Source organism: Heterocephalus glaber, unplaced genomic scaffold (genome assembly GCF_053883595.1).
Source record: "Heterocephalus glaber isolate CG9 unplaced genomic scaffold, H.glaber_assembly_v1.0 deba00000071, whole genome shotgun sequence".
Classification (NCBI taxonomy): Eukaryota; Metazoa; Chordata; class Mammalia; order Rodentia; family Bathyergidae; genus Heterocephalus; species Heterocephalus glaber.
Window position 1 is genome coordinate 31,841,572 of NW_028258137.1, and position 14,251 is coordinate 31,855,822.

Sequence of the window (14,251 nt, forward strand, 5' to 3'; positions counted from 1 at the left end):
TTTCTTAAGTGGTTCATACATGGGAAGACCTGCCTCTGGCTAAGGTCCAAAATTATTAATCTAGCATTCAATTTACGAAAGAGGGGAGGGGAGACTTTGGTAGGAAAAATACCTATGCTCATTTGTAATTTCCATTCTGAAAGTCTACAGTGTCGTTTCGTTGCTGTACTCAAGATATGGATAGGTCTTGAAATTAAGGAAAAAGAATTTTTTTTGTTTTCCAAGTAAAACCTTTGTAAATTCAAGATAATAAAAGTTTTGTTTTTTGGTTGATGTTGTTGGACTTATTTAATACTTCATTTCCCACAACTTTGATAAGAGGGCAGTCACTAAGAGGCAAAAGCACTGTGCCTTAGAAAGACATGCACTAGAAAAAAATGGGTCCTTGCTAATCTTCCTCATCTCTTACTACTGGACTCACAAACCAAACCCCATCCAGACTCACCAAGTTTGTCAGTAGACCTTGTGTTTTCCCACTCAGGTGTCTCTACTTCTGCCATCTTTGAATTTCCTCTGCCCATCTCCATCTATGAAGATCTTTCTTATTCCCGAAGACCTATGTCAGAATCCACTTTTCTCTTTTGATTTTTCTTCCTCTGAATCATTTTGCACTGCTTTGTACCTTATCAACCTGGGAGACAGAAGTCCTGTTCTTTGTATAACTTCATATTTACCTACACGATGTGGAACTGATGTGTGATTAAATGACTAGGAAAAATAAATATTTCTCTTCTGATATTACTATATTGAAATATATCTCAAATATAATTATTGTCCAATTTTTAAGTTACCTTTCATGAAAATATCTGAGGAGTACAAAAAACAAAAACTAAAATGTAAAAGGAGACGATTCTAAATTCTCAAATTTGAAGATGGAAACTAAGGGTCTTAACACATTGGTCTTGTTATGAGAATATTCAACTTTCACGTTTTCAGACTAATCAATAAAAAGGTCAAGTTCCTTCACAGCTCATATTTGAACCTAAAAATGTAATCAAGGCTATTCCAATTGAGACAGAAAACAACACTGCTTAATTAACACAACCAATAAAGCCGGATTCTTTCTCCCATTAAAGGAAAAATAATTTAAAAAGCAGGTCATGAGAACCCCAGCATGGCTATGAAGATATCATTCTGACTCTTGTCTGGGGATGAAAGAGAGATGGAGCACTCTGAACAACCAGTCGTAAGATCTTGGAATAAAACGCAAACTGGTTTTTCTCCTTTGTTCTCAACAAACTGGTTGGGGGTGAATGGGTTCCAGCTCCCAGTGGCATCACATCAAAATCCTTCATAAGGTTTCGATCCCCAACTTCACCTAGGAGCCAAGTCCACTTCCTGTATTCAGATAGCAACAATAGTTCCACTGCTTATAAAATTAGGTCCCAACTTTTTCCTTTGTTCTAGCAAAAGACTTCCTGTGAGAAAGCAGTAATCCTTTAAAGCTTTCCAGTCTAAAGGTCTCTCCTGGTTTGTATTCCCCATCCCTGTCCCCCAGAGGAAAAGCTCAATCACTTCACAAGGCATTTCTTGGTTCCAAGCTGTACTGGGGCAGAAGGACTCCTGGTGAGGAAAGAAAACTGGTCATTTGAACATCCTTTCCTGGGATCTGTCTGAAGTGTAGACAAGCAGCAAGGATGAATATTAATATGACTTCCATCATCAAAAGCTATTGCATACCCAAAGGATGATAAATATTTTAATCAGTTTCCAGCCTGTCTAGCGGAAGTCAGTTTACTCCTCAGGGATTTCCCTAGTGCTGTGCCCAAAACCTGTCCAGTGCATGCTGCTTTCACTATATTACTTTGAAAATTAGTAACAACCAAGTTCAAGCTTTGTTAGAGAAATCATTTCATTTTTAGATAATTTTACTCTATTACATTTTTTAAGTGTAGGGAAATCGAAACTATGAATGATGCCAACAAATGAGACAAAACACCATGCAAGGAAGTTTTACCAACACTGCTACTCTGGGAAACTAATAACCTACTTACTCCTCTCATTTTAAAAAAATTCCCATATTTACATAAGTTGTTTGCCACTGATTGCTCAATCTTTTGAGCTAGAAATGCCAAAGGCATAAAAAAGGACATACCTCTGTGCCCTCAATTTTTTTTTAAAGAAGTTAAAGATATTTTGGAGTATTGAGAGGTCTATGTTTGTTTAAAAATAGAACTAATCCAAAAATATTCCTGTTAAATAGGAGGTAATATTTTAGGGAAATGTAGACTGAAAAAGAATTTGTCAGAGGCCATGCTAAGCAATATGGGTGGAAGGAAAAGGGTGGATAGAAGAACAATGACCTCACAGTTTCGTTTGTTTAACAAACATATATTGAGTACCCACTGTGTACCTGCCACTAGTCTAGGAGCTGGGAAATCAAAGTGATCCTAACAAATACCCTCATGAGGATGGTATCAGATATGAGCAAATCACAAATAAGTGCATAGTCTAATGGCAGATTATGGGAATGGTATGGAGCAAGGTAGAGCTGAGAAAGGCACCTTGAGAGTGAGCATGGTCAAAGAAACTCTCTCCAAGGAAGGGAAATGAGTAGAGAGACCTAAATGAAGTGACACAATGAGTCAAGCAAATAACAGAGGGAAGACTACTCCAGAAAGAGACAAAAGCAAACAAAAACTCTCGCAGAAGTGTACCAGGGATGTTCTAAATGCAGCAAGGCAGCTCGCGGTAGAGGGGAAGAGGGGGAGAAAGCATGGGAAGGTGAGATGTGTATGGACTGATCACACAGGGGCATCAGGCCATTGCAAGAAGATGGATTTCTAAACCTGATGGCAGGTTTGGACCAGGGAAGTGAAATGAGCTCACTTGTAGTATTTTAGAGGAACTCTGACTGCAGTGGTCAGAAAGGCTAGGTAGTAGGCTATTTCTATAAAACACAGTCGTTTACCAAGGTGGTAGCTAGGAGGTGGTAAACGTGCATTAGGTCATGAGAATATTTTGAAAGTAGGGCTAACTAAATTCACTGGTAAATCAAGAATATTCTGAGGTTTTAGGCTTGGCAAGTAGATGAATCGAATTACTGAATTCTGAGAAACTAGGGGAAATACTGAAGAATTACAGGAATCAAGAGTTTGGTGTTGGATATGCTAAGTGTGAGATGCTTATTACTAGACGGCTGAATACTAACCATCTTTCCCATCTAATACAGTATTCAGGTGCCCTAAGATATGTGGCTTCAGTACCAAGAAAATATTAATTTATCATGGGTGTTGGCATATCCTGACACTCCTACCCTTCAAAAGATTCACTGCTAACTACATGAAAAGTTTACATCATTAAATAAAATATAAAACCTCTTAATCCTCCAATATCTGTTAAAGAACATCTGATGCATGATTTTGGGTAGTTAATAACTTCTCATTTAAATCAGCAATATTTAAGTAACAGGGCTATATATCATCAATCTACCACCAGCTGCAAGTCTTTACAACCAATGTCAACAGCATTATTTAATTTTGAATACTGCCTTAGTATCCCAGATTTTTATCTGAAGGTTAATTTTGTCAATCAATAAAAGAAATTTTAAAGATATATCTACGGGTTTTATACATATAAAGGAAAAATTTACAAGCAAGACTGTCACAGGTGGTTTCAGATGGGCTGAGATCATGTAGAAAAAAATGCAAAGAAAAAAAGTCAATCCAACATATCTGTTAGAAAAAGAACTGAAACTATCATCCACAAATGATCACAGAGATATGTTCAGGAATACAGAAAAAGCAACATACCATGATTTACTTTGTTTAAAAATAAAGGATCATTATTTTACAGAGGTCAATGAGGGGCGAGCAGGATGATGGTTATATTACCCTTAATGTATGGAAGAGCCAACTTAATGTGTTCCCAGAGCTCTCTGGTAAGTCAGTTTTTGGCACTTACAGCACATTTCTCCAGAGACATTTTTACAAAATATGGAGATTCCCAGCGCTGCCTCCCAAAGTATTTAACCTACCATGGGCTGGAACATTACAAGAGTAGCACTGTACTCCAAATTGTTGCAAGTCCCTTTACCTCCAGGATTGAACCTTTATTCTAGAAGCAGGGAAATGAATAAAGAAGAGGAATGCTGTCTCTAACAAGGGACTCAAATGACCTCTCTGAAATGTTTCTAAATTGAGGACTGTTCACTTTCTTCTTAATACTGGTGATACTGGAGGGGTTGAAGGGAGGGCTGGGCAAGGGTGAAAAATAAGAACCAAGAGAGACTATGTAAAGGTGCAAATTTCCAATGATGAATGTCATTATATTGTATACCTAAAATGTACCAATGATTAGAATGAATAATCGATAATGTAAAATTGGAATAAAAGGTCCAAAGGGGTAGGGGTAGTGGGAGGCACAGGGGAAAGGAAAGAAGGGAAAGGAAAAAATGATGAGAAATGGAAAAAATGGAAATAAAGTCTTTGTAAGTAGGGAAGGGTGGAGGGCGTGAAGGGAGGGCTAGGAATGGGGAAAAAATAAGAACCAAGATGCATTATATAAAGGTATAATTCCCAATGAGAAATGTAATTGTGTTGTATACCTACAATGTACCAATAAAAGAATTTAATACAAAAAAAATACTGGTGATAGTTTTTATATGTAATTTATATTTTACAAACTTCTTCATACAATCATTACAATAAGAAACTTCAGAAGGTAACAGTTTTAGGGCCCTTTGTTAACCAGCTTGGAGAAAAAAGAACCTCAAATCTGGAGAGCATTCCAAATAAATAGCAAATCTTCCTTTGAAAATATTGTGCTTCTTTCAAAACTGTAGGTCTGACCTTTTAAAAAATAACTTCATTTTTCTAGACTGAGATTCTTATATACTAAAAAAGTAATAAGGCAAATGACAGATGATAGCTAAATTTAATCACCTCACCAACCACCCCTACAAAAAGAGAAAAGAAGGTATATATTTGTTTTATGCTACATCTTTTCCCCAAAAAATGAAAGTTCCTGACATCTCAATCTGGCACCAGAGTTTCTGAATTAACATCTGAGTGCTATGATGGTCTGCTAGTCAAGGCAATACAAAATATATTCCAGCACCCACAGCTAGGACCCCAGGGAAAAGAGACCTTCATATCCTTTACATTAATTTCAATTTCTGCATAGTTAAAAACATTTAGAACAACAGAGTTCATCTTTTTCTTTAACATACAGAATACGGGGCGTGTGTGTGTGTGTGTGTGTGTGTGTGTGTGTGTGTGTTCACATGTGAATTTAATGAAGACTGGCAAGATTCAGCCAAGTCTCATGAAATCAATGCTAAAATAGAAACTTTATTCTGGTTTTCCTCTCCACATACTAACAAGAGTTAAGAGAGATAGCAAGGCTTTCACTTGGAATTTCTAACTCCTGTCACTTTGGCTCACCATCTTCAGCATTTCTGGTCTTGTTTCTGTTGTGTGCAGAACAGAAGCCGCAGAAGTGTCTGTCTGTCTGTCCTCTTAACATTCCTGTGATGTACCAGGCAAAGCCTAGTACTGGATTCCAATAAAGCTCAACTCACACAGCACATGTAAGGGTTAAAAACAGAAATTCCTACCCACTGGTTTGCTCTGATATTCCTGGAGATATTGTCACTGGATGTATCCTCAGTAGAATTCTATTCAACACCTCTGTCTTTAAGTACAAAGCTGTAGGCTGTAGCTGCTTTAAGAAACATAAGTATCCCTTTTTTCTGCTGCACAGTATCTGTGTGTGAAATTCTCTAAAGGGGTTTAAGTATTTACCCTGAACACTATCAGACGGTTTCTAAAATTTTCCTTATCCAGTTGCAAAAACACTTCAAAGAGAATCATAAACACAGTCCTTTGTGCTTTCCATGCACATTCTGTTTTTGAGGCATAAGCCTGAATTCTCTAGGAATTGTAATTTTTTTTCCCAAAAAGACAGGGTACACAATACTTTTTTAAAAATTCATTATTAAATCTGCAGCAAATAAGGTGGAGGGGGTAGAAAAATCTGAAAGTCAGAAAGCAACCAAAGAAGGACCCACAACTTACTAGAAACCCATTGCTGGATTACATGTAAAATACCCGTCCCTGCACCGCCCCCCCATACTTTACTTTTGATAGAACAATACAGCTGTGAGGAACTGGAGTGGGTAGATGGGCAGGGAGGAGAATGGAAAGAACAAGCCTTCAGTGAACATGTTTACAACAAGAGAAAATGTGAGTCGAGGAATTTAAACTATTATGGCTGAAAGTGACTTTTTTCTTTTTTCCAATTTTTAAAAAATAAACATAAATTTCCCAAAACACCGTGCTCCAGAATTTGCAATATGCGATGCTTGTGACTGTTTAACCTGCTTTCAATATGTGATTATCCTGAGCCACTCAGCGTGGTCCCAGTCAAAAAATGAAGGGAATTTAAATCTTAATTTTAAACCACCAGACATCTCAAAACAGATCCTAAATTACTATAATATACTCTGCTCCTAAATCAGAAATGCTAACCCTGAAAAGCAGGAGACAGGACTATGTTAGTACATGTAACTTAGTATGTATATTAACACCAATGGGGAGGGCAAACATTTCCCTATCTGTATATTTATGGGTATAGATGTATATATGACCTCACCATTAAAGTAACCAAAAAATTGTATTTTATCACTTTAGTCCTCATAACCCCAAAACTCTTTAATCTAGAAGAAAGTTTAAGATGAATTTAGCTAATTGAACTATTATACAACAGCAAATATAGTATACTTGGGATATATTTCAGCCTTTTTCCTATATTCAATGATAAAGAATTTAACCTACAGCAATGTGATGATAGTTTTGTCAGGCTCTCCTAAAAATGACTCAGTCATTTCCTACAGCCATGTAACCCACACTGAGGAGGACTCATCCACACAGCAGTGAGCAAGAGCTTTCCCTGATGATTTACACAGATCACAATGACATGAAAAGAGGTGTGAGTCATCTTGGAATTAAACTATTATAAATAACTTGTCAGGGACAACCTTTACATTCTTAAGTACATTTTTCTCTTAAAACTTTAACAGCAAGAAACTGGTTACATTATTAAATAAAACACCTATTCATTTTCCACATCTCACTGTCCTCCCCTGTGCCAAATTTTAACATAAATGGGTAGAATTAAATGTAGCCCATAGCTTACCTAACATAATTATATGTTGTGTTTTACACTGTTTCAAAACAGATACATTAAAATAATCCAGTCTTGGCTCCTACCCACTCGAGTCAATAAAGGTTATTAAGGCCAACTGCCATATACAGGCACTGCTATGGCAGCACAAGCAACTGTCAGGACAGGAAACGCAATGCAAAACATTCAAAATGATCAGGATCTACATTTCTCTTCAAAAAGAAAAAGCAATGAAAACATCATGAAGAAATTTCTCTCCAGTATATAAATCATCAGTACTTTTGAAAATGCTTAGTCTGGAAACTATTCTAGAATATTTCCATTGGATTGTACCAAATAGGTCTTTTTCTGTTTCTTTCTTTTTATTTTTTTTAAGGTCAAAAGGAAATGAATAAATGTCATCAATTTAGAGGATTTCACACCTAGCGTTCTTTTCAGTATCGCTGTGAATTTGATAGTGTTAAAACATTTTTATAGGTAAAATAAATGTCAGTTTTGCAAAGAGCGATACCAGACCCTGAGAGACAAATGGCCTATCCATTCAATCTCTGGCTGCAGCAGGACTTCCTCACCTCACTGGAGACTTCAGCTTTTCATATTCCTCTTTACCCAGAAAGCACAGCTTATACAGCTTCTTTCAAATGGTAACTCTCTCTTATCCTGAACAGTCTCCTCATAATACAATAATCCTGGATGGGAGGTAGTGGGTTGGTTCAAAAATAAAATAAAATGCAAATATTTGAATAGCATTACAGTGTTATACTACTTCTTGCATATGGAGCAAAGAGGAGAAGAAAGGCCAGGTTAAATTCCTGGGTTGTAAGAAAGGGTTTTGTTACTTTGGGCTTAATGGTTCATACATTCATGAGGTAATATTCAGGGAAAATGTGATATTTTATCAGAATGTCATTCAAATATAAGGTTTAACATTTACATCACAAGAGCATGCACTGAGTAAAACTATCCTCCGGGAGAGAAACAGTGAGAATAAACAGTATGATAAAAAAAAAAAAAAAAAAAAGGTGCTTGCTGGGACAGGGACTAGGAAGTAGAGGCTGGGGGAGTTTTAGAGACAGCTGACTAAACTTTCTGAAATATGTGGCTGGTTATGACATGTGAAGCAATTACCATTAATGGAAGAAAAACTATTTCAAAGCTCATTTTCCATTCTCCTATATCCTTCCTAAGACTACATATCCCAACCACAAAGTGAAAAAAAGAATACAAAGACAGAGAGAAATTATAACGTAAGTCTCTTCCCTGGTACAAGAGCTGTCAAAGGTTGCCTTACTCATAAGCAAAAGGGGAAAAGTAATGCACATATTGCCTGAGGTTTTTATTTTCTCACTGAAAGAGATCGATGTTATGTTGCAGAACAGACAAAATGCATTGATTAAAGAAATCTTTCCACAACACACACAATGATTTTGCAATTCAAAAAAAGTATAATGATAACAAAGAATCACTCCTCTAAAATGATAATAATTTTGAGTAATATATTCCCTGGAAGTAAATTTAGTACATTCAGATATGCCGTTTAGATTAGCCTAATTCTATAGAACCCAAATGTGTACCAAACATTGCACTTTTTATGTTAAATTGCTGTTGAATTTGTTAACCCACAGCTGATTTCCTGTGTTATAGAATCTTGGAGATTACAGCTAACTTGAAGCAACAGGAATAATTCTTGACAGTTAATGGTACATTTGTATGCATTTTCCTGAAGGGCTAGCATCCTGGGGCCTCAACTAGCAGCTCAACATTGCCCCCTACTGCTTGCAACTAAAAAAAGAGGAGGTGGGCTGGTACAGAGCAGAGAGCCCATGGCACTCTCAATATGCAAAAACTGACAAGGCCACAGAAGCACAGACCTTTCAAATGAGTGTTCTCTCTGTCTCTTTCAATAGCTAAAATAAATTATTATGAGTTTGTTAAAAGTCATTTTAAAAGGCTTCAAGCGATACTTAAATTTAACTTAGAAGGACTGTCCCTTTTATCTCAGCCCAAACCTTCACTCTGCTGATAATGATCATCCTGAGGCCTGCTGAGGAGAGACACTAGGCCATTGATTTCCTACAGCTCACTGAGGAATCCCACACCAACTACTGCACAAGGAAACTAGCTCTGGAGAATTCCCAGGATTGCTGTTCTTTTTAACATTTTTCATATGAGAGCTACAGAATAAGTAGAAGATACTCCTAACCAATGTGCCATCACCACCAAATACATAGATATATTTAACATAGAGTAAATGAATTTATAATCACATCATTGTTACAATCACAATACCACAGATTTTCCTTTTTTAAAAAATCTTGAACAAAAGTAATTTAAAAGTTTTTAAATTAATAAGATCCTTGCTTATTTATTTTCCAACTCTTAATTCACAACTGTCAAATTATAATTTCAAAGTCAAGCTGATGTGTTAGAATTAAGGCTCAGCAAAGAAAGACATTCTAAACTCAAGCATAGATGCACAAATTCAGAATTGCACAATGGAGGTACAAACATTGCCCTGAAATTGAAACTCCACACATGTCACAAAAATGGAACATCCTTGACTCAGACTCAAACTAACTATAAAGAAGTAGGCATGGACTTATCATTATCTCCACCTTAGTAATACAATGCACAGTTTTGTATAGATCCATATCTTCAAGAAATCAATATTTGTGATGCTATGAATACACTAAAAGAAGGATGGTAATATTTCTTCCTCAGGCACAAATTCATAGAAAGACATGATTTGAAGATTTGAGGAGATGTCTTGAAAGCAGCGATTTCTGGATTCTGAGCCAGACTTTTAAACTGAGGCTTTTCATGATTGTGACTTGATATTTTCATTATTATAAAATAAGGATGAAGGTAGATTCTATGTTAAATATTGCTATCATGATAATAAGTCAAGAAGAAAGTTTTGATTTATACAGCATGGATCATGATGATGGTTGCATGGGTATATGTATATCTGCAAACTCATTTAATTATATACATTAAATACATACAACTTTCTGTGTGTCAAACATACCTTAATAAAGCAGCTTCCAAAATAAAATACATATTAGCAATAGTTACTCATTTCTGCAGATTAGTTCATTGTTCCCAGCACATTTCAAATTCTGTACAGTGGTATTCTCTCCAGGCTTTAGCAGGCTTTTATCACTTTTCCACTACATTCCAAATTCAACTGTTTAGAGACTGAACATGAGACAGTGAAGGGCAAGGAACCGTAGAGTCAGCCTTCTTAAATTCAAATCTCAGCTCCCCCATCTATTAGTTGAATGACCTTGGGAAAGTTACATAAGCCCTTTGGGCTTCATTCTCCTTGTTTGTAAAAGTAGGAGAAAATAATTGATTTCATGGGTTTGTCATAAAACTTAAATCAGTTATACAAAAAATGCTTGCAGTAGTGTCTAGTACTCCACAAGTATCATGGAAGTGCTTGCTATTATTACTACTGTTTAAATTATAACCTAATTATGTGGTTTCCACTTGTTTCAAGCTTTGTTTCCCTTGTAGTCCTTTCTCTAAGCTATACTTCCTCACTTCTTATTTTGTTTCATAGTTCCAAACACCTAATGCTCCTACCATACAAGGTCCCTAAAAGCCACATCTGTAGTTTCACAACAGTCCTAGTTTCAGAGATCTGAATTTAATACTCTCTTTTCTGAACTGTAATTTTTTTTTTTTTTTTGAAACTTCTTGTAGTGGTTAGGGTGGGGATTTGACTTGATGAGCTTTGGGATCTGCCCCAAGGATTGGTGGAACACTCCTAGGTCTGTAGGGGTGGGTCATGGGGGTGTGGCCTTGGGGTCTGTATCTGGTCCCCCTCACCCTTCCTTTCTGGCTCTCTGCTCTGCTTCCTAGATCACCTGAACTAAGTAGCTTTGCTCCACCACACCCTTCTGCCAAGATGTCTCTGCCTTGGAGCCAGCCAATCAAAGACTGAAACTGTGAGCAAATTAAAAGTCCCCTCCTTTAAACTGTGAGTGTTAAGCATTGTGTCTCAGCCACAAGAATGCTGACTAATTCACCTCTATTATAGGATTACATTTTAGGTAATACAATACCTGGTGATATTCATGTCTCTCTCCTTGTTAAACTGTTGGATCACAGTGGCTAAGAAGATGAGCTCTGGTGCCAGGCTTCCTGGGTAGCAATCTTTCCATGCCACTTACTCAGGGACCTTGGGTAAAACACTTAGTTTCTCTCTACCTCAGTCTTCACATCTATAAATTAAGGCTCATAAGAGTTTCTACATCTCTGATCATTGTAAGAATTTTAAAAGTTAATGCAGGAAAATCTCCAAAAATAGTGCCTGGTGCATAAAAAATGAAAATGAATTTTAGATATGATTGTTGAACTTTTCTCACTGCCATTACCCAGCATACATCTAGCATGGTGCCTTCTATACAGATTATTCTCAATCAATGTTCACTGAACTGAACTACAGTTATACTGACAAATTCTGGCTGTTCTTACCAAGAATAATCTAACGCAATAATTTGGAATAAAATTGAGCAGCTGAGGATTTGTATAACAAAGCATCCCAGAAAATAGAGTTCCCAAGCTCATGTCCTTACCACACTTTCCATCTTCTTCCACAGCCCTTCCAGTTGAGTCATGGGTTCACACCACCAATCGGTGCACTTTCTATATCGACTGCCTTGAAACCAAAACTGTCTCAGCCACTCAAACTCGACCTGTGGACCAGAAACCGAAGATAGTGGTTACGATGTCCTTGTGATGGACAAACAAGGACAGTGACTTCCTCACTCAATTCTGCTCTGGTAACTTAATAGCCATAAGGTGACAAAAGGTGAGAAAAGCCTGATCTGACCAGTTCCCAGTATCCCCTGGCATCTCCAGAGCATTTCTGCAAAGCCAAGGAGAGAGTAGTCTTAAAGCTGAGGTCTTAGAGACACAATCTGCTCAGGTCAGGGAAGGATTTTCAAGCACATTTTTTAGTCAGATGTGAGGAAACTATGTAAGTCAAACGACAACAAATATTGAGATCTTAAAGTATAAGCAGCCTGTATTGTGCATGATAAGAAAGACAATTTTTAAATACTTTATTAAACATCTTTATTAAAGACTGAGTTAAAGACCAAGACATGAGCACATATTATGATTATCAATCGCAATTTTCTAGATTTAAAATAAAGAAGTTGAGGCCAGGGATTTAGCTCAGTGGTTCTGCCATCTGCCTTGAAAGTGCAAGGACCAGAGTTTGATCCCCAATACTAAAATAAATAAATAAATAAATAAATAAATAAATAAAAAAAATAAAGAACTTGCTCGTGGGCCAGGAGGAGCTGGTGATCATCTTAGCCCATATAACCAAACAACATAAAACTAATTATGGAGGCATATATTTAACCTAAAAAGCCATTCAAATTGTCACTTGTCAACTCAGTAAGGGCTAATGCCTACAGGTAAAGAGTAGCAAAGATACCTTTAATTTATGTTCCTTCCTGTGGACTTGTTTTTATTATTTGCCATGTTAGCATTCCTCCTATTCTACCAAAATTTTACTATGCATTTACTAACCCACAACTCTCCCTTCCTTAGATTTCACTCCGTGTGGGCTAAGTAGAGATTCAGCTCCAATACTAAGAGTAGAACTGGAAATCTAGGTCTAAGTCAATCAGCTCATCCCATTTCTCTACTCACAGAACTGGATTTGGGTATGGGAATTAGGCAAGTGTTCAATCAGAATAGCTATCAAGACTGACAGAAGATACAGGAAAAAGGCTGTAGCCATTGCGCTATCAAATGGAAAGAATGAAGCCAACACAGTAGGAGGTAACTGACTATAAAGTGAAAAGATTAAAAATCAGGTCCTAGTGATATCAACTGACTATTAATCAAGCTATTTCTGAAGCTCGTTTTACTCAAGCCAGTTCAGGTTCACGTCTCTGTCCCTTGCAAGTGAAACAATCCCAACACATACAGATAAGAGGCTAAATAACACTCTGGAAGCTTACAAACTGTTCTTTATTCTCTGTGTCTTCTATCACACATTTTCAACTTGAAAATCACATTTTTACCATCAAAGTATAGTGCCACTTATCCTAAAAACTCTTTTTACCTCTGCCCACTAAAGAAATGTACAGCAATCACAGCTTCAAGCTGGGCTGTCTGGCTTTACTAAGGTGATTACGTTCCATATACAGACTCGCCAACCTATTGCAATTGTCACCTGTTACCACAAAGAATTTTTTTGTTTGTTTATCCATATTGAACTTTCATGAGGCAAACAAAGGCAGCTTGTGAAGATTTAACAATGGCAAAAATGGCTGAAATAAGAAACTGGAGAACATCAAGTCATATGAAAAGGTTTTAGTTTACATTAACTAAATGTTTGATATGTAGAAGTGATTTCAGTTGAAGCTGTTTAAACAAAATAAAAAAGGAATGTAGACAATATTAAGACAACAGTTGCTAAACCTTATCTATGGTATTAAAAGACAGTGGTTAACAGAAATAAACTTAGATATTTTGAAAGGAGAATGAACATAAACATAGTTAAACTTAGGGGAAGATTCAGGTCTAACAACATTTATTTCAAGAAAACAATGAATTCTTTTTCGTGGATTTCACTCGAATTTTGTTCACACTTTTAGAATGGCCTGTCAGTAAAGCATCAAGCCCTATATTAAGGAGAGTTTAAAAGATTTTCCAACCTTTGGGTTGGTTATTTCCATTGAAGAGGACAAAATGCACAAACTTTGGCAGCCATGGTATCCCAGGAACTAAAACAGATTATCATATGTAATGAGCTCATTCAACCTATCAGGGTACACTAGACTCCAGATTTCAGTAAATTAAAACTGAGCAGCAAGGAGAAGGACATATCTGGGGACTCTGCCACTGGACAAGAGAGCAAATAAAGAGCTTTATCCATTTTAATAGATACTGCCTTCATCTTCCTCCCCAGATGCTATCTTTTGAGGCAGACGCTGTCATGCTTAAGAATAATAGCTCTAAGTTGAGCATGCTGGCACACACCTGTAATGCCAGCACTGGAGAGGCTGAGGCAGGAGAATCACTGCAAGCTAGAGGCCAGCCTGAAGTACACAGAGACCCTGTTTCAAATCAGCAACAACAACAAAACAGGGCTCTG

General features: G+C 36.8%; 1 protein-coding gene across 6 annotated transcripts in view; it reads right to left on the minus strand.

Moving 5' to 3' along the window:
• Window positions 1–14,251, minus strand: part of Fto (FTO alpha-ketoglutarate dependent dioxygenase) — a 399,271-nt gene that overhangs the window by 184,285 nt on the left and 200,735 nt on the right. For all 6 annotated transcript variants that reach the window (XR_015440988.1, XM_013073314.3, XM_021260894.2 and 3 more), the window contains one exon: window positions 11,709–11,828. Coding sequence is in view for 5 of the 6 variants with exons in the window: in XM_013073314.3 (XP_012928768.1) it covers window positions 11,709–11,828 (120 nt within the window). In the remaining variant the exon portion in view is untranslated. The remainder of the gene's footprint in view (window positions 1–11,708; window positions 11,829–14,251) is intronic.